The sequence below is a fragment of the Aotus nancymaae genome, unplaced genomic scaffold (genome assembly GCF_030222135.1).
Source record: "Aotus nancymaae isolate 86718 unplaced genomic scaffold, 86718_ANA_hifiasm-v0.15.2.pri h1tg000029l, whole genome shotgun sequence".
NCBI classification, from domain to species: domain Eukaryota; kingdom Metazoa; phylum Chordata; class Mammalia; order Primates; family Aotidae; genus Aotus; species Aotus nancymaae.
Window position 1 is genome coordinate 7645193 of NW_026988442.1, and position 21454 is coordinate 7666646.

The 21454-nt window shown below is 44.0% G+C and overlaps 1 protein-coding gene across 2 annotated transcripts in view; it reads right to left on the minus strand.

Annotated features, from left to right (window-relative positions):
- LOC135276960 (neuroblastoma breakpoint family member 11-like) overlaps positions 1-21454 on the minus strand; it is a 66345-nt gene that overhangs the window by 11402 nt on the left and 33489 nt on the right. Inside the window, exons 1-2 of one of the 2 annotated variants that reach the window (XM_064382266.1) lie at positions 2520-2557; positions 944-1007 (exon numbers count right to left, since the gene is read on the minus strand). The exons of the other annotated variant lie outside the window; for it this stretch is intronic. Of the exons in view, the coding sequence (XP_064238336.1) occupies positions 944-1007; positions 2520-2525 (70 nt within the window). The 5' untranslated portion in view covers positions 2526-2557. Of the gene's footprint in view, positions 1-943; positions 1008-2519; positions 2558-21454 lie in introns of those variants that run through there. 2 annotated transcript variants of the gene reach the window in all.

Below are 21454 nucleotides of genomic sequence, written 5' to 3' on the forward strand. Positions count from 1 at the left end.
GTGACAATACCAAAGGCTGTCAAAGATGCAGAGCAACAGGAACTCTCATTCACTGCTAGTGGAAATGCAAAATGCTAGTCACTTTGGAAAACAGTTTGGCAGGTTTTTTTTTTTTTTTTTTTTTTTTTTACAAAGCTAAACATAGCCTTGCCACATAATCCTGCAAATAGCATTTTAGATATTTACCAAACTAATCTGAAAACATGTTCACTCAAAAACTTGCATCCAAGTATTTACAACAGTTTTGCTCATACTTGTCAAAAACTGGAAATAACCAAAATGTCCTTTACTAAGTGAATGGCTAAACAAACTGTGGTATCCATACAATAGAATAGGATTCAGTGATAGAAAGAAATGAGCTATCAGGCCATGAGAAGACACGGAGGAACTTTAAATACATAATGCTAGGAAGAAACTAGTCTAAAGACTCTACACACTGTATGATTCCAACACTAGGACATTCCAGGAAAGTCAAAATGGTAGAGAAAGTGAAATGATCTGTGATTGCCAAGCGTGGAGGAGGGATGAATTGGTTGAACACAAGGAGGTTTTCAGCAGTGAAACTCTTCTGTGTGATACTGTACTGAGGATTCAGGACATTAGGTGATTGTCAGAAAGCATAGAACAATAAAACTCAAAGAATGAACCCTAATGTAAACTATGGAGTTTAGTTAATAATAACGTATCAATATTGATTAATCAATTGTAAACATATATCACACTAATGCAAGATACTAATGATAGAGGAAATTGTGTGCTAGAGGACAAGAGAGAATAGGGGAATTCCCTGTACTATCAGCTCAATTTATCTGTAAACCTAGAATTAGTCTAAAAAATAATGTCTATTAAATGTTATTAAAGTTAGGATGCAACAGCCCCAAATCAAAATGTTGGTGGCATCCTGTTACTGTGTCGTTCATACTGGGCGCTGAGGTGCACCAACCTGGAGTCAGAACGGTCGGAGACATCAACGCCTGTGCCTTCAACCTCTGGCTCTGCGGGTGTCCCTGGAATCCAGAGAGCAGATCAGTTAGCTTGAGACAGACTCAGTGCTCCAGAGAGTGCAGGCTTCTGGTAGGACAGGGAGAAACCATCTCAGGGCAGTGATACGGCTGATGTATATTTTATTTTGGACATGGGTGAATCCTGAAGTCTAAAAAGTATTTAACTTAGAAGACAGATACTCTCTGCTCATTATCTTAAGAACAAATTTAGAATCGTTGTTAAACTTACATCTTTATTTCCCTAGCTGGCCAGGACCTCATCAGTAGCTACTGATGTCACTAGTGTCCTCTGATCACCGTGGCAGTGTTAACTGTTTTGACCCAACAGGAAACTGAGGTGTTGCTTGTGCCTAAGATGCTGACACCTGGCAGAAGTCCAGGGTCACTGGCCCAGAGCAAGTCAGCCAGCCATCGATAACAACCAGAAGAGGGACCAGGCCATCCACTGAGGTCATCTCAATGCAGCATGAGCCACTTGCTCTAACGAAGCCACCATCACTACACTTCTCATAACTCGCTGTTCACTAGACTGAGAGTTCTGTGAAAGCTGAGATCATATTCTACTCATCTCTCTGTTCATGATTCCCAGCTTAGGGTCTGGCACTAAGGAAGTTCTCAGCAGTGTTCACTCAAGATAGGATAAAACTGACTACACAGATCCAATCCAATCACTGACATTCCTCTCCAAAATGTCCTACCAGGGATGTTATAATTTCTCCCAAGATGCAGCAAGCCCCCTTCCTACACCTGTAGGGCCCTGCTCTACACCAGTCATGTGCCAGGATCTTCTTCTGTGGGACACTGGAGGAAAAACGGGACTACTCTGAAGAATTCCTCTTATGGTTCCCCTTGTATTTCTAGTAGAGACAGGGTTTCACCAGGTTGGCCAGACTGGTCTCGAACTCCTGACCTCAGATGATCCACCCACCTTGGCCTCCCAAAGTACTGGGATTACAGGCATAAGCCACCATGCCCAGCCAGAAATCCAAAATTTGCTGAAAGAATTTACACTACAAAAATATGAAAGGGTGCCGAATGGCTTTTGCACCTCTATAACTTGAGTTTTGATATAAGTTCAACATCTGCTGAAATACACCGATTGGCAAAATGTCATGGTCTTAATCTTGGGGCTCAAATTACCGTTATACCAGGGATCCCATAAATTAAGACAAGGTACCCCTTGTAATCTTAGGGAAGTTACTAAACATAACAGGAGAAACAGGTATGCCTCACCCTAACCATCTGAACAATTGCCTGGCCTAAATTCCCTGTAGTCGTAGCACCCATTATTCTAACATGTCCCATAGTGGGCATGGACTCTCTGATCCAATGACTAATAAATTCAAATTTAATCAAGTCTTTGGCACTTAACAATCAGGTTGACAAAATGGGACCCCACAGACCTACCTCTTCCTCTTCATTTAAAATACTTAATGTGGCCCAGCATAAATTAAAGCAGGGCCTTCAAGGATTGAAATTCATTATGAAAGATTTATTTAGAAAAAGGGTGATTACCTGCATTGTTTCTCCATTTAACAGCCTGTTTGTGAATCTGGAAAGAATGAATGGTGCCTCACAGTTAATTACCACAGTTCTTTTTTCTTTTTCTTTCTTTTTTTTTTTTTTTTTGAGACAGGGTCTTGCTCTGACACTCAGTCCGGAGTGCAGTGGCACAATCTCAGCTCACTGCAACCTCCACCTCCTGGGTTCAAATGATTCCCCTGCCTCAGCCTCCCGAGCTGGGATTATGGGTGCCTGCCACAATACCCAGCTCATTTTTGTATTTTTAGCAGAGACTGGGTTTCACCATGTTGGTCAGACTGGTCTCAAACTCCTGACCTCAAGTGATCCACCTACCTCTGCCTCCCAAAGTGCTGGGATTACAGGCGTGAGCCACCACATTGGCCCTTTGCCCATTTAAAAAATTGGATTGCTTGTCTTTTCGTTGTTGGGTTGTAGGTGTTCTTTAGATATTCAGGATATTACAACCTTATCAAATATGATTTACAAGTATTTTCTACCATTCTGTCAGTTGACTTTTTAGTCTGCTAATAGTACCCATTCTTGATTGGGCTATTTGTCTTTTTATTATTGAACTGTAAAAAGTTCTTTATATATTCTAGAGACAAGTCCATCATCAGATACATGAATTGCAAAATTGTTTTTTCTTATTCTGTGGGCTGTGTTTTCACTTGCTTCTGGTGCCCTTTGAAGCAAAGCATTATTAATTTTGACAATGAATACTGAGCTCTTGAAGAAGATATTAGATAATTAGATTTTGATTTAAGAAAATACAAATCAAAACAATGTAGCTACCTAAGACATTTGGAAACAACTGGGGATATTTGTATATAGGTTTAAATAATCAGCACCACTTACTGTTAATCATTTTAGGTGTGATATTGGCCTTGGGTGATGTAGGAGGATAGTGAAAGTTTTAGGATATGTGCATAATGGAACTTTCACCTCCTTTATTAGCCTCAGACTTAAGGCCTCGTAGGGCACCATAATGGTTTGCTTTAAAAAGTTCAAAAGCAATCAAATGGAACGTGGCACATCACAGTCAGCAGTCAGGCGCCAGGGGTGAACTGTAATGAGTCTGACTACATTTTTGATGATTGACTGCTGACACCTGTCAAGCCCCATCTCTCCCTTTTCCCCTCTTGCCCTATATCTGGACAAACCAATAAAAAAGCCCAGCTGCTCCCTCCCTTGGTGCTGGCAGATAGTTTCCATACACTAGCAGGGAATAATAGGAAATTGAAATGAACAAAAGCAAAACCATTTACAACAGCATCAGATACATAAAATACTTAAGAGCTAAATCTGACAAAAGACGTGTCAGATTTGCCACCCAGGCAAACCCAGCCCATGGGTCAGGACCCTCACCCCAGCTTCACTTCCAAACACAAATCCAGGGCACGTGCCCCTCTCTGCATTCTCAAGCTACTTTGGGGCCTGTTTAGAAACCTGCTGTGCTCTCCCCAGAATGACTCATTCCATGAGTCACAAATCTTTTCATGCTTTCTTGGTGTGCAGATAGCATCATCAGTCTCAACATCCAAACCAAATTTCACGTGGGTTGGGGGAGATCTATTCCAAATCTGTGGGGTGATCACAACAACGCACATCTCCTAAAACTCTCACTATCCTCCTACATCACCCAAGGACAATATCACACCTAAAATAATTAACAGTAAGTGGTGCTGATAATTTAAATCTATATACAAATATCCCCACTTGTTTCCAAAATGTCTTATGTAGCTGCATTGTTTTGATTTGTATTTTCTTAAATCGAAACTTAGTTATTGTTTGTATCTGGTTCCTGTCTCTTTAGCGTCCTTCAATCTAGAACTGGACAATTCAATACAGAAGCCACAAGTGGTTAGCGGCTATTAAGAACTTGAAATGTGCCTGATCCAAATTGAGATGTGCCGTAAGTATAAAACCCACAACAAATTCCAAAGAAGTAGTACTCACAAAAAATAATGTAAAATATCTCATTAATAAATTTTACATGGCTTACATACAGAACTAAAAATTTTTTTGATATATTGAAGGTGAGGCAGAATAAGGCACCCCAAAGATGTCCATGCCCTAATCCCTAGAACCTGTGAATATATTACTCTACAAAGCAAAACAGACTTTGCAGGTGTGACTAAGTTTAAGGATTTTACTATAGAGAGATTATCCTAAATCCTCTAGGTGGGTCCAATCTAATCACATGAGTTCTTAAAAACAAGGAAGCTTTCCCAACTGTATTGGGGAGATGCAACCTGTCTTTATAAGAGAGAAATGTGGACACAAAGATGCAGAGATGTTCAGGGTGGATGCCAAGTGATGACAGAGGCAGAGACTGGTGATGTGTCCACAAGGCCAAGAATGGCAAGCATCTCTGGCAACCACCAGATGCCAAGAAAGAGGAATGGAACTGATTCTTCTTCAGAGCTTCCAGAAGGAACCATCCCTGCTGACACAGTGATTCAGACCTCTGGCCTCTAGAACTGAGAGAATACTTTTCTATTGTTTTAAGCCTATTGTTTATTCTATTGCTTTCTAGTGTTTAAATTATTGTAATAATTTGCTACAGCAGCGCTAGGAAATAAGTTCAGGTGGTGACACCAGATCTTTCTAACATAAAGGAAGAGGGGCCAGTCACGGTGGCTCACACGTGTAATCCCAGCACTTTGGGAGGCCAAGGCAGGTGGATCACCTGAGGTCAATCACCAGCCTGGCTAACATAGTGAAACCCTGTCTCTACTAAAAATACAAAAATTAGCTGGACATGGTGGCATGCACCTGTAATCCCAGCTACTCCGGAGGCTGAGGCAGGATAATCGCTTGAATCTGAGAGGCAGAGGTTGCAGTGAGCTAAGATCACGCCACTGCACTCCAGCCTGAGTGACAAGAGGGAGACTCTGTCTCAAAAAAAAAAAAATTTGCATTTCCCTATGACTAGTAATGTTGAGGTTTAATTTGTTAATGGTTTAATTTGCATTTCCCTACGACTAGTAATGTTGAGCATTGAACATCTTTGTGTGAACTTATTTTCCATGTATATCTCTTCTTTGGTGAAGAACCTTTTCCCATCTTTCTTTGAGTTGCTGGTTTTCTTAATATGGAGTTTTAAGAAGTATTTTTTAAATATAGTCTAAACGTATGTCTTTTATCAGTTATCTAATTTGCAAATATTCTTCTCCCAATCTGTGGCTTGTCTTTTTGTTCTCTCAAAAGTGCCTTTCAAAGAACAGAAGTTGTGGCTGGGCCCGGTGGCTCACACCTGTAATCCTAGCACTTTGGGAGGTCGAGGTGGGCTAATCATTTAAGGTCAGGAGTTTGAGACCAGCCTGGCCAACATGGGATTACAGGTGCATGCCACCATGTCCAGCTAATTTTTGTATTTTTAGTAGAGACAGGTGTAAGGTTTGAATGAAGCAAGCAAGGTTCGAATGAGGCAACTGAGGCCAGTTATTGGAATAAAGAAATTTAATCGGCTCCTGGGCGAGGTTCTGCAATCCGACAGGAGGGGCCAGAGAAGTCGCACGGACTCCTCTCAGACGTGGGGTTTTATAGGGAGTGAAGGAGCTCGATTGGTTGTGGGAGAGCAGGACTACTATTAGATAAGGTTACAAGCCTTTGTTTGCATACAGGACTTGGCTGCTATTGGTTAGAATTACTCAGCTGCTATTGGCCAGAAAGACTCGGCTGCTATTGGCTAGAGAGACTTGGCTACTATTGGCTAGAATCACAAGACCCCGCTTGCATACTGGGTTCTTTAAGGAAAGGCCAGGCTGTGAGAAAAGGGGAGAAGGGAACATGCCCGAGCATGTCCGAGCTTTCAGACAAAAGTGGGGGGTGTGCATCCGAGCTCCCAGCAAGGCAACCGGCCTTACAACAGGGTTTCACCATGTTAGCCAGGCTGGTCTTGAACTCTTGACCTCAGGTGATGTTGCAAATTAGATAACTGATAAAAGACATACATTTAGACTATATTTTAAAAAATACTTCTTAAAACTCAGTATTAAGAAAACCAGCAACTCAAAGAAAGATGGGAAAAGATTCTTCACCAAAGAAGAGATATACATGGAAAATAAGTTCACCTGGTCTCTACTAAAAATACAAAAATCACCCAGGCGTGGTGGCAGGAGCCTATAATCCCAGCTACTCACGAGGCAGAGGCTCGAGAATCGCTTGGACCCAGGAAATGGAGGATGCAGTGAGCCGAGATCACACCACTGCACTCCAAACTAGGTGCAGAGTGAGACTCTGACTCAAAAAAAAGAGAACAGAAACAAGATTATGAATATTTTCCCCCACGTTTTCTTTTTAAAGTTTTATAGTTTTAGGTCTATGATCACTTTTAAGTTTATTTTTATATGGTGCCAAGTATAAATAAAAAGTTATTTTTCTGTATATGGATAAACAAATGTTCATGCACTGTTTGTTAAAACAGACAATACCCTTTCTCTGGTGAATTGCCTTTGCACCATTGTCAAAAATCAACTGGCCATATATGAGAAGGTCTATTCTGTACTCTATTATGTTTCATTGATCTGCTTTTCTTTCTTGATACCAATTTCACACTGTCTTTATTAATGCCAGTTTCTAAGTCTTGAAGTCAAGTAGTATAAATCCAACTTTATTCTTCTTTTACAAAGCAGTTTCAGCTATTATAAATCTGTTGCACTTCTACGTTAATTTTAGAATCAGCTTATACATTTCTACCAAAAAAGACTGCTGGGATTTTGATTGGAATTGAATTGAATCTATGGGTCAATTTGGAAAGAAATGATATTTTGTAATATTGAGTCTTGCTATCCATGATCACAGTATATCTCTCCTTTTATTTAGATCTTCTTTAATTTCTACCAGTAATTTTCATTGTAATGTCTTGCACGTCTTTTGTCAGATTTAGCTCTTAAGTATTTGATGTATCTGATGCTGTTGTAAATGGTTTTGCTTTTGTTCATTTCAATTTCCTATTATTCCTTGCTAGTATATGGAAATAAATTGATGTTTGTATTTTGATCTTATATATTACAGCCTTGCTAAACCACTTATTAATTCTAGTAGCTTTTTGTAGATTTCATAAGATTTTTCTAAGTAGACAATGAAATGACTTGATGACTTTATCGTCTGCAAATAAAGACAGTCTTGCTTATTTCTATTCAATCTGGATGTCTTTTTTTTTCTTGCCTTTTTGCATGGGATGTACCTCCAATACAATTTCAAGTAGAAATAATATAAGCACACATTCTTGCCTTGCTCATGAGTTGAGGGAGAATGCACTACTAAATATGACATTAATTAAAAGTTTTTCATAGATGTATGCTCTTTATCAAGTTGAAGAATTTCCCCTCTCTTCCTGGTTTTCAAATCCATTACAAGGAATGGATTTGAAATTATGTCAAATGATTTTTCTGCATCTATTGAAATGATCCTTTTATCTTTTTTAGTCTATTTATGTCTCAAACTACATTAATTAATTGTTCCAATGTTGGAGCAATCTTGCATTCCTGTGATAAATCCCATTTGGTCAAGATATATTCTATTTATTGTTAGATTCACTTTGCTAAAACTATAGTAAGAATTTTACATCCATATTCAGGAAAACATTGGTCTGTAGGTTTCTTTCCTTGTAATATCAATTTCTGATTTTAACAACAGAGTGATAATACTGGTCTTGCCCAGGCACAGTGGCTCACACCTGTAATCCCAGCACTTTGGGAGGCCAAGGCAGGCAGATCACTTGAGCTCAGGAGTTCGAGACCAGCCTGGGCAACATGGAAAAACCCCATCTCCACAAAAACATACCAAAAAATAGCCAGGTACAGTAGCATGCTTCTGTAGTTCTAGCTACTTGAGAGGCTGAGGTGGGAGGATCACTTGAGCCCGGGAAGCAGAAGTTGCAGGGAGCCAAGATCGTATCATTGCACTCCAGCCAGGGTGACAGAGCAAGACCCTGTTAATAATAATAATAATACTGTCCTCACAGAATTAGTTTGGAAGTAGTCCCTCCTCGTCAATGTTTTAGAAGATGCAATGCAATGTTATGCAATGTTATGAAATGCAATATTATGTAATGTTAACGCATTTAGTTCTAAATATGTTATGAATCCCACAATAATTGTTATTCATTGTGCTTTAGGAAGTTAATTATCATATAAAGGAATATTTTTTCTTTACTAATTCCATTATCTTGTTTTTTGTTTTGGGTTTTTTGTTGTTGTTTTGTTGTTTGTTTGTTTTTTGAGATGGAGTTTTGCTCTTGTTTCCCAGGCTGCAGTGCAATGGTGCAATCTTAGCTCACCACAACCTCTGCCTCCCGAGTTCAAGCGACTCTTCTGCCTCAGCCTCCCAAGTAGCTGGGATTACAGGCATGCACCACCACGCTTAGCTAATTTTTATATTTTAAATAGAGATGGGGTTTCGCCATGTTGGCCAGACTGGTCTCTAACTCCTGACCTCAAGTGATCTGCCCACCTTGGCTTCTCAATGTGCTGGGATTACAGGCATGAGCCACCATGCCCAGCGCCATATAATGTATCTTGATTGGTCTAAACGTGCACCGGCCAATATAACAGATCCTAGCCACGTGTGGCAATTGAGCATTTGATATGTGGCTAGTCTGAATTGAGATGTGCTGTAAGAATAAAATGCACAGCATATATTTTTAATATTTAGTACCTTAATAATGTATATATTGGTTTCATGTCAAAATAATATTTTTAATATATTAGGTTAAATAAAATACACTATTAAAAGTAATTTTATCTCTTTCTTTTTATGTTTTTAATATGGCTACTAAAAGATTTTAATTACACATGTGGCTCACATTATATTCCTATTGGCCAGCACCAATTTGAACCAATCATGAGAATACTATTGAGTATTAGAGTTCTCCAGAGAAACAGAACCAATAGGAGATGTACATATACATAAACACATACACATATATATCTCCAATATATTTGCAGAGTGAGTTGGCAAACTAGAGACCAAAGAGAGCTGATGGTTTCATTCTATTTCAAGTCTGAAACCCTGAGAACCAGGAGAACCTATAGTGTAATCCCTATCCAAAAACCAGCAGTTTCAAGACCCAGGAGGAGCAGGTGTTTCTGTTCAAGTCCAAAAGCAAGAAAAAAGCTGATGACCCAGTTAGAAAGCAATCAGGCAGGAGGAGTTCTCTCTTACTCAGGAGAAGGTCAGCCTTTTTGTTCTATTTAGGCTTTCAATTGACTGAGTGAGGGCTCACGTCAGGGAAAGCAATCTGCTTTACTTGGTCTAACAATTTAAATGTTAATCTCATCCAAAAACACCATCACAGAAATACCCAGAACAATGTTTGATCAAATATCTGGGCACCACATGGCCCAGTCAAGAAGACACACAAACTTAAGCCACACATGTTCTCTGTTTTTCCAACCTCCCTTGAAGCTAAAACCACTTACCCAGTTCTAGGTAACAAGATATGAGGAGAAATCTGAATCTGCTCAGGGATTTCTGGGAAAACTTTTGCTCCCATAGAAGAAGACATGGCTGGCACCATCCTTCCTTGCTTCTTCCAGTCTTACCTGTGGATGTGAGGGCTGCATCTGCAGTATCCATCTTGTGACCATGAGGTAACAGATGTGGCGTGAAACATCAACATTCAAATAGTAATGGAGCAGAAATATAGACAGAGCCTGGGTGCCTGAGGGCATTGTTGAGTCACTAAAACAACAATTGCCTACATTTGGATTTCTTCTTAGGTGGCAAAAATAAACCCTTATTTGTTAAGTCCGCTATTAATCAGATGTTTTTGTTACTTGCAGGCAAACATTATTAACTAATTCATAGCAATTAGAAGAGTAACAGGTAATATTTCAGACCTATTACTAAGTAAGTAATAGGTAATAATGCAGAATTACAGCAGTGAATTATATATAATGGGAAGATACATTCTACAGGAGAAAGTGGGGAAAGTTAATATACAAACAAGGTAATTTAAGGTTATGGTAATCACTATGAAGAAAAAAACAAACTGAGTGGGAAATGGCAGGCCTTTTTATGAAATAATAATTAGAATGAAATGGAAAGAACTAAAAAGAAGCTAGCAAAACACACACACACACACACACACACACACACACACACGAGAAAAGGATGTTCCAGGCGGAGGGAGTAGAAAAGTACAAATAACTTGAAATAGAAAAGTGCTGAGCTCATCAAGGAACTGAAAGAAGGTGTGGAAACAGGGTGGGCAAGAGGAAGAGCCGGATGGTGTGAGGCTGGAGAAACAGGGAGGGCCCCGATCATGCAGGGTTTGTTTGTTTGTTTGTTTGTTTTTGAGACAGGGTCTCACTCTGTCACCCAGACTGGAGTGCAGTGACTCGATCTTGGCTCACTGCAATCTCCACCTCCTGGGCTCAAGCGATTTTCCTTCCTCAGCCTCCCAAGTACCTGGGATTACAGGCACACACCACCATACCCGCCTAATTTTTGTGTTTTTAGTATAGACAGGGTTTCACCATGTTGGCCAGGCTGGTCTTGAACTCCTGACCTCAAATGATCCAGCTACCTTGGCCTCCCAAAGTGCTGGGATTACAGGCGTGAGCCACTATGCCTGGTCCATGCAGGTCTTTGGGAGCCACAGAACATATTTTGGACTTTACTATACATGCAGTGGGAAACTCTTGAAAGCTTTTTAGTGTCATAGCCAAATGGTGTTGAGTGAGTTCTGGTTGCAATGCACAGTGTGGAAGCAGAAAGACCCATAGGAAGAGGTTGGAGTATATACAAGAAAGAAAATAGATAATCAAATACAAGATTGCATAGCTAAAATGAGAAGTCTGGTGGAAATTTAAGCAGCAGCAAGATCAGTGTGATTTGAGCTGGTGAAGCTCTCTTGAATGTGTAATTACACTTTAAATTCACCCATTACCTTCAGGTTGCAGGAGCTTGTCTGAGTCTCTCTACTTACCAAGACATGGTAGCTGGCTCGAGGCCACAGAAATCACACACAGCATCAAGCATCCCCTTTAGCCAAGCTTCCTGGACTAGCCTTCATTATGCCAAGGTTTCCTAAGGAAGACTACCAAACATCCCCACATTAAAGCTACCAAACCCAGGGAGATCCCTTCTCTACAAAAAATTTAAAAATTAGCTGGGCATGGTGGCATGTGCCTCTGGTTCCAGCTATTCGGGAGGATCGCTTGAGCCCAGGAGTTTGAGACTGCAGTAAGTCATGATTGCACCACTGCACTACAGCCTGAAAGACAAGGCAAGACCCTGTCTTAAAAAAAAAAAAAAGCCATCAAGCCCTTTGCTTGGAAAACTACTTTCAATCTCAGCAGCTATGAATTATCACCCTGATCCCTTCTCCCACCTTTCCTGAGTCCCAGTGGGCCACTTTTGGCAAAACAACAAGGCTGGGGAAAAACTCTCTGGGAATCACGACTGTTCTCAGCGGGGCCCACGAGGGGACAAAAGAGAGTCAATGGGCCTGGGACATCTTTTCTCTTGCTCCCAAGAGCAGGAAGGAAGTGGAATCCAGGGCAGGTGTGAGGCTGACTCGGGGCTTCGGTGGGTGGGTGGGGGCTGAAAGAAAGGAGGCCTGGGGAGCCTGGCAGCTGCTCCCCTTGCCCTCACCCTTGCAGCACAGTACTGTCACCCCCACTGCTGGGCAGAAATGTGTCTAGCCTTGGCTGACCCCACAGGGACACTGGATGGAGGCAGCTCAGACAAGATTCACTTGGTGGCAAGGCAGCGGGACTTACACGTCAGTTATCCACAGGCTGCAGGCTCCCAGAGTGGGTGTGACTCCCACTGGGTGAAGGGCAATTCCCTAGAGAAGAGAGAAGGCCCCTGTGACCCAACAGGTGCAGCAGCTGCAGATGCAGTCTGTCCTGCTAAGGGGTCTGGGCAAGGCACCAACAGTGTCCATTTCAGTCCCCTATCAGTTTACAGCTGACCCCAGCCAGCCTCTCTCCTCCTCTTTCCCGGGTAAGAACAGACACAGCCGAGGGTTTTCACAGTGGCTGGGACAGTCTGTGAAGTTCTAAGGGGTCCTGAGGCCTGGCCTCCTGCAGCTGGGATCCTCTGCCAGCTCCCCCGGTCCAGGGGAATCTCTCTTTCATATTTGCCTTCTCTCGTTTCTCCCTTACGACACAGGGATTCATTCAGCCATGCTCTTCACTTATGACTTACATCTTTTCCTCCAGGGGCCCAGACTAACTTTCTCCTCTTTACAGCTTTGCAAAAATCAAAGATCCCATCCCCATCACCTTATCACTTAAGCCATAAGGTGTTTGTGACTTTTAACTAAAAGAACCTTTATGACAGCAGGAATGCCACAAGCCAGATAAGATACCCACCCAGCCCCCAGTGGCTTTGGGAGCCTGCTAAACACAGTAAAGGCTGAGAACAACGTAATAGCCAGCATCTTCCCCATCCTAGGAATTCCTAGGAATCCTCCACTGACTGAGTCAACACAGAAATTAAATGAAAACTAGAGGCTTAGCCAATCAGATGCTTCCACCCAGATCTTCAAGCCTGTAGTGATTGATGCAAGAAGGGAAGGCCAGTGAGCTATTCACCCTGGTGGTGGTGGCAGCAGCAGCATCCTGGGACCTGGCAACATGGTGGTGATGGCCACAGTGTCCCCCAGATGTTCCAGCAGCACGGTTTTCATAGTGGTCTTGGCTATCCAGCTGCTACCTTTGGTGCCTGTATGATTTCTGGGTCCAGTTTTCAAGACATTCTGTGAGCTAATCAATATCACCCTTCCATTAGATTTTTTTTTTCCATAGTCAGAGCCTGTTTCTGCTGCTTGCAACTGCGAATGGACTAATACAGTCTTTAAAGGGTACGGGCAGGGAGAAATGATGGGATCTTTGAAGAAGTCCTGCAGCCTGCTGTGTAGCCAAGAGAGTAGAGCACAGCTAGGGCAAATGTAAGTAGACCAGCCAGACAGATTACTTAGGGCTCCTTGGGCGGTGGTAACAGAAAAAGTTGAATGGGGCCTTTTGGGGAGTGAAAATCAAATTGGCTTGGTGATGTAGCAGATGTTGGAGAAGTGGAAGGAACGAGTCAGGATGTCACCCAGGTTTCTGTCTTTCGCAAATGGGTGTTGTGTTAGATTGATTGCAAAAATGGCTGCAATTCTCCACCCCTCCCTTTGCAATGTGACTTAGTAATACCTCTCACCAAGAAGCAGAACGTTGCCAGGCGCTGTGGCTCACATCTGTAGTCCCAGCTACTCGGGAGGCTGAGCTGGAAGGATTGCTTGAGCCCAGGAGTTTGAGGCTGTAGTGAGCTATGATTAGGCCACTGCACCCTAGTCTGGGTGACAGAGCAAGACCGTGTCTCTAAAACAAACAAAAGAATGAGAACCTTTTCCCAAACTGTTTCAAGTGAGGCTTGGCCTTGAGAGTTGTTCAACCAAAGAGTTTGGCAGAAGTGACACTATGTCAGTTTCAAGTCAAGACCTGATAGGATCTTGCATGTTTTCAGTTGCTTTCCTGAACCCCTGCAATCACTATGTGAATAAGCCTAGACTAGCCTGCTGCGTGGCCACGCTATACAAGCCAGCTTCCAGCCAACCCAGCATCTGATTGCAAAAGCCTAGACTCATGAGAAATAATAAATGGTTAATGCATTAAGCCAGTAGGTTTTGGGGTGGTTTGTTATGCAGCCATGGCTGATATATATCTATATACATGCACATATACACACCCTTATACATAAAAAACCATGAGGTATGTATGTGTGTGTGTGTATATATATGTATATGTATGTATATAACATATATATCAAGTTTGTGTGTGTGTATATATATATAAAACCATGGGGTGTGTGTGTGCATGTGTGTGTGTGTGTGTAGATATATATACATCTCCACCTCCCAACCATGCCCAGCACCCTCTAGCTTTCAAGGGCTCCTGACTACCTGGACTTTCCACTGTTCTCCTTGGCCCATAAAATTAGATATCCCTGTCCCAAGGCTGGCTGCAGTACACTTGAACTTGCTCTGCCCTTTTGATACCCTCTCTCCGGCATGTCAGCGGCCCCTTAGGCCAGCCCCTGGGCTTTCTGTGTCTCAGAAGCCTGCTTTTATCCCTGGACCCCACATTGGTCCCTGTTCCTGGCCTTTGAGATTTGCTGTGGTTATGCTTGGGCCCTCCAACTGGGTGAGGACCCAACTGCTCCTCCCAGAAGACCAACATCCACATTCCAGCACAGAACAGGTGAGAGCGCCCATACTCCCTTGTACCCACTCTCACGGCCTTACTGTGTGCCCTTCTGTAGCTTCTGTGACCCGATGATCTTCCTATGGCCTCTCTGGCAGGATCTCTTTGCTCCTCTCCAGCCCATACACAATACTGGGCCCCTGTGGAGCGCCAGGCTCTATACTAAGGACCCTGTGGGTCCCCCGAGGACAGAAACCATCTTTCCCCACCAACTCAAAGTCTCCCAGGCAGTGAAGGCTGGGGGAGCAGGGGCTGAGGACTGACCCAGGACCTCTATTTTGCCTCCTGTAAATAAAAATATTTCAAAAGACAGTGAGGAGGCCAACTCAGTGGGTGAAACTCCATCAGCTGACAGACAATCGTCACATCGTAACTGTATCTTTCTTTGGCAGGCAAGACATATCTAGGCCTGGTGAAGACAGAAATCCTAGTCTCCCCTTAATTGCAGGGGATACATTCAAGACCCTCAGTGGATGCCTGAAACCGCAGATATACCAAACCCGACATATACTATGTACTTTACTATATAAACATATACCTACAACAAAGTGTAATGCGTAAATTAAGCACAGTTAAGAGATTAACAACTGACAATAAAATAGAACAATTATAACGATTGTTCTATTTTATTAGTAATCATTATTGTTAATAGTAGTTATGTTGTGATGATGTTAAGCATCATCACTTTTGCACTCAGGAGTCATTATGAAGTAAACTAAGGGTTATGTGAACATAAGCACTGCGCTACCTCGGCAATTGATCTGATAGCCAAGAGAGCTACCAAGTGACTGATGAGCAGGAAGCATATGCACCATGGACATGCTAGACACAGGGATAATTCATGCTACTCAGCATGGCAGGCAATTTAAAATGGGAATTGTTCATTTTGTTTTTTGGTTTTCTTTCTTTCTTTTTTTTTGAGACCAAGTCTCACTCTGTCACCCAGGCTGGAGTCTAAGGATGTGATATCGGCTCACTACAACCTCCGCCTCCCTGGTTCAAGCAATTCTCCTGTCTCAGTCTCCCAAATAGCTGGGACTACAGGCACATACCACCAAGCCTGGCTAATGTTTGTATTTTTGGTAGAGACGGGGTTTCACCATGTTGGTCAGGCTGGTCTTGAACTCCTGAAGTGATCTGCCCACCTCGGCCTCCCAAAGCACTGGGATTACAGGTGTGAGCGACTGCACCCAGCCAAAACATGAATTGTTTATTTCTGGAATTTTTCCCTTTAATGTTTTCAACCTGTGATTGACTGCATCTGCTTGAAACCACAGAATGCAAAATTGCCAATAAGGGGCAGACTATTGTAATTTTCTTTTTTGTGTGTGAACCACTCCCTCCAAAATGAGTCAGATCCTCTGCAGCAGGGGTCCCCAGCCCCCAAGTACCCATCCATGGGCTGTTAGAAACTGGGCCGCACAGCTGGATGTGAGCTGCAAGCAAAGAAGCATTACCACCCACCTGAGCTCCGCCTCCTGTCAGATCAGCAGTGGCGCTGGACTCTCATAGGAGCGTGAACCCTATTGTGAACTGCACATGTGAGGGATCTAGGCTGCATGCTCCTTATGAGAATCTGATTGATGCCTGATGATCTGAGGTGGAACAGTTTCATCCCAAAACCATCCCCTTTCTGCTACCCTGTTCATGAAAAAATTGTCTTCCGCAAAACCAGTCCCTGGTGCCAAAAAGTTTAGGGACTACTGCTCTCCAGAGAATGTACATGGATCAGGTGGGGACGTGCTATGGTTTGAATTGTCCCCTCCAAAACTTATGTTGAAATTTAATTGCCTGGCCAGGAGCGGTGGCTCACACCTGTAATCCCAGCACTTTGGGAGGCCGAGGCAGGTGGATCATGAGGTCAGGAGTTCAAGACCAGCCTGGCCAAGATCGTGAAACCCCCGTCTCTACTAAAAATACAAAAAATTAGATGGCATGGTGGCATGTGCCTGTAATCCCAGCTACTCAGGAGGCTGACACCGAGAATTGCTTAAACCCGGGAGGCGGAGGCTGCAGTGAGCTGAGATCACACCACTGCACTCCAGGCTGGGCAACAGAGCAAGACTCTGTCTCAAAAAAAAAAAAAGGAAATTGCCATTGTAGCAGAGTTAAGAGCTGGGGCCTTTAAGAGGTTGGTGAATGCTGTTCTCACTGGAATGGGTTAGTTATCTCGGGAGTGGTTTCCTGATAAAAGGATGAGTTCGGCCAGTTTTCTTTCTGCCTCACACATGTGCTTCCTCACCTGTGATATCTCACACCATGGAGTAACGTAGCATGTAGTCTTCATCAGTCAGATACCAGTGCCATGCTCTTGGACTTGCCAGCTTCCAGAACCATAAGCCAAATACATTATTTTCTTTATAACTTACCCAGTCTTTGGTATTCTGTCAAAGCAGCAGAAATGGACTAAGATGGAACACAAGAGAGAGAAGGAAGGGCAGAGAGAGGAGGAGAAGAGAAAAGAAAATTTCCCCCAGAGCTGTGGAGAGCCCACCCCATCTCTTCACTCGTGGGAATCAGGGAGGCGCTGCAGACACAGCCCCTAAGGCTGCCCTGCATGATCAGAATCATAAAGACCTGGCCCTACAGCATAGTACCCTGGGCGTGTTCCTCCTGTCTGCGAGAAAGGGGGCTATCTCCCCACCACATCCATCCCATCTGCCTCAGGTGTCCACACTGTGGGAAGTAGAAAAGTTCCTCTTTAAAGTTTCCTTTCTTATTAAAGAACAAGTGTGTTAATAACTCTTTGTTAAGCTGTATCCTACGTAGCTGTTAAATATGCCATGCTTACAGGCACGTAGTACATTCCATGTCCTTGTACTTTAACCAAGATATCTGTGCTGGATGTGCTCACAGGCATGTCCCAGCTCTCCATTGTTTTTACCTGTTTAAAAAAGTTTTAAGTTGTTAGCCAATAAGGTTTTAGTTTAGATTGATCTCCAGCCCAGACACAGAAATAAGGACGACCCCAAATGTCTGCTTTCTTTTGTTCGTTGTATTTTCGCGGCAAGATGGCTAGTGAGGGTACCCTTCCCGCAGTCCAGAAAGCATAATTGCCTTCCTGAAAGATCCTTTGTCTCAGTGCTAATTTTTCTTTGCAGCACTGAGCATCTGTTTCCAACACACACCACGGAGGCAGAATGTCACAGGTTTGCTATCAGACCATGCTCAGAGATAAATCCCCACCATTAATCCAGAACATGGTGGTGCTGGTGGTGGGGTGCTGTGGCCAGAGCCTGTGCCCTCTCTGCCCATGATAGCTGCATGGAGGGTGTAGGCTGGCAACAGCTACAGAGAGGTGCCGTGGGGGTGCCCCAGAGGTTGCCCCACACCCCTCCAGGACCTGTCTGGAACTGAACACAAGCCCTTGTGAGAGTCGGAGGCACCCATCTGAGTGCCCACTTCAAATCGGCAGGGGGCAGGGAGGAGTCCCCACGATAGGATCTACAGGCTGGCAAAGAACGTGCAGGTGGAGGAGGTAAGAGAGTGAGGTCACACCAAGGGCCAGAGGGAGGTCATTGCATGACTTGATGTTCTTGGAATCCGGAATCTGTCCTACATGTGCAAAAATCGCCTTGGAGAGCACGGGGCTGGGGAGCTGGCAGAATTTTCACAGATGCTGAAGGGAGGCACAGCACAGGCCCTCCCCTGAGTCTTCCCTGATGAAAAAAGGAGGTCAAGGGCAAAGCGGAGAGTGCTGGAGAGCCCTCATTACTGTTCCCTCGCCATCTGGGGCCCGGGAACCAGAGGGACCCTGCGTTGGGATGTGCAGTTGCTGCCTGACTTAAGGCTGGAAAGATACTACGTCCAAGAGTTGGCAGGGGCTGTGGCTGACCACCAGGAGGCAGCTGTGAGCCCCCTGGCCAGGCACCTGCACAGCAGCCTTCCTCTTCAGGGAAGGAAAGACCCTGCTTTAAAAATCTCAGCCAGTGACTTCTCCCCTGAGCCCATGAGGAGTCCTCAGGTTAAGAAGTGTGCAATGTTCTCCAAGAAAACTTTGTCCCAATAGGCAGACTCCTAACTACCCCAACCAGATTCCAGTACCAGAAATGGGTTCCTATACTTTAAAAACCTGACCTTGGGCCAGGTGTGGTGGCTCAGGCCTGTAATCCCAGCACTTTGGGAGGCCAAGTCAGGCAGATTGCCTGAGCTCAGGAGTTTGCGACCAGCCTGGGCAACATGGTGAAACCCTGTCTCTACTAAAATACAAAAAAAATTAGCCAGATGCAGCAGCGTTCGCCTTTAGTCCCAGCTACTCAGGAGGCTGAGGCAGAAGAATTGCTTGAACCCGGGAAGTGGAGGTTGCAGTGAGCCAAGATCGCACCATTGCACTCCATTCTGAGCAACAGAGTGATACTCCATCCTAAAAAAAAAAAAAAAAAACCCTGACATTGGTGGAACCCCTAACGCTGGCCTCAGACTTCCCCAAAACCCAGTGCAATCCTTCATTTATTTAACCAGTATTTATTGAGCACTACTATATACCCAGCAGCCTATTAGACACTTGGGATGCTTCAGCGAACAAATCAAAGACCTCTGCCCTCCTGGGGCTTCTATCCTCTGAAAGGAAGGTGCCATTGAACCACCCACAGTTGCCCGTGAGTGGCCAGATGATTTAGGTGGCTCTGAATGAAGTCATCATGCAACTCAGCCTCAGAGAGGTGAGTCAGCTGATTCTGAGGAGCCTCGACTTACAGCTTGAGTATTAGGCCTCCTGATCATCAGACTAAGAGTGATGAAGACTGAGGATGTCTGAGTCTAGGAGAGACTTCAACTTTTTGGTGTGTGACTTTTATTTCTTTCTCTCAAAAGTAGAGCATAGTCCCTTATCCTTTGAAAATTTTAATGTGCTGTCATTTGTCTACAGCGCTTTCATTCAGCAGATATCTGTTGCTTATTTGATCTGAAATTACAGGACTCAGAGAAAATTTCCACCTTGGTCTTATTGCATCATTCTCTGAAGAAGGATCTCTGGGTACCAACAGCCAAAAATCTCATCCTCTTCTTCCAAAGATTAGTTCCCCTCTCTGTCTTCTCTCTCTGCGTGTTTACAGCACCATTCTTCCCCAGAGACCTCAGCTGGAAATCTCAGCCTCACATCTAACTCCTCTCTCTTTCTTCCCCAGATCCATCCAGACACCCATCAGTTCTACCTTCTGAATGCCTCTTGATCCTGCTCTCTCCTCTCCATCTTATGACCACTGCACTGGCCAGGCCACCATCTTTGCTCACCCACACCATTGCTATGCCATAGCTGATCCCCAGATTCCTGCTCTGAAGACAGTCCTGCTAAGCCCCTGTGCATGGGATTCAGGACCCAGGATGTGTCCTTCAGGCTCACCTGCTTCACCTGAGGATCCCACCAGGCGAGCTCTCACCGCTGCCTCCCGCCATCCCTACATCCCCTCAGGACCTCAGCTCCTCTCTTTGCTCCTGTACTTCCTGCAGCTCCTCTCTAAAATTCACCAAAGTATTCTATCTCCACTTTCACCCTCCCAGAAAGCTCTCTCCAACAAGGCCATCCAAGGAATCCCTTCCTTTATAGCATCCTATTCTTCACTATCCAAGCTTACCTGGGGCAAAACCCTATGTCCCAGCAAAACTGTGAGCCCCTGAAGGCAGAGTCAGTGTTTTTCTCCTCTTTGGCCTCAACCCAGTGCCTGGTCCCCATTAGGAATCTAGAAGATACCTGCCGCATGGCAGATAGAGCTAAAAGCATCAGTGGCATGGTTAAATCAATCTATGACACCTCAAATCACAGAAATATGGAGTAGATGTACTTTTTCCTATTCTTTCCAGTAAATACGGCAAAAAACTCTAGATACTCCCTAGAAAGCAAGCATCTGAAAGTGGGGAGAAAAAGGTACACCAGCTAGGGACTTTGGGGCCTAGGGAATGACACAACAATGAGTGCTCTGCTCTTACCTTTTTGCCTCATATTGCCTAGGCAGTGTGCAAAGAAGCCAGCAATCTGGAAACAACAATGAGAATAGATGCCCCCCGAAAGCCCAAAAAAATTCTGCTCTGCTTGCCAAAGGATCAAGATGGGGCAGCCTAGCAAAACAGAAAACTTTTTTTTTTTTTTTTGAGACGGAGTTTCACTCTTGTTGCCCAGGCTGAAGGGCAATGGAGCAATCTCAGTTCGCCACAACCTCCGCCTCCTGGGTTCAAGCAATCCTTCTGCCTCAACTCCCAAGTAGCTGGGATTACAGGGATGTACCACCATGCCTGACTAATTTTATATTTTTAGTAGAGACAAGGTTTCTCCATGTTGGTCAGGCTGGTCTCAAACTCCCGACCTCAGTTGATCCTCCCGTCTTGGCCTCCCAAAATGCTGGGATTGCAGGCATGAGCCACCATGCCCAAGTTGTTGTATGCCAGGCAAACACCATAGGAAAAAAAGTATGACCACACCCACACCATCAAAGGCTGAGTGGGGAGCCTAGACTTCATGGCTAGGCTCAGGCTAGACTTCATGGCTTCAGGCTATCATGAGGTTTCAATCTCCTTCCCCCTGGCTAGGCTAGTGTCAGAAAAAGCTGGATGGGAAGTCAGGACTTTTATCTCACTGGGCCGTAATGAGATCTCCCCTCCCGGGGTGTCAGTGGAGATAGCATGGCAAGCCTGGACTGTCACTCCCATCTGGTGGTAACAAAGCACTCCTCCTCCTTCCCCCTGCCCCATCTCCAGTGGTCTCAGAGGAAGCCTGGTGGAGACTCA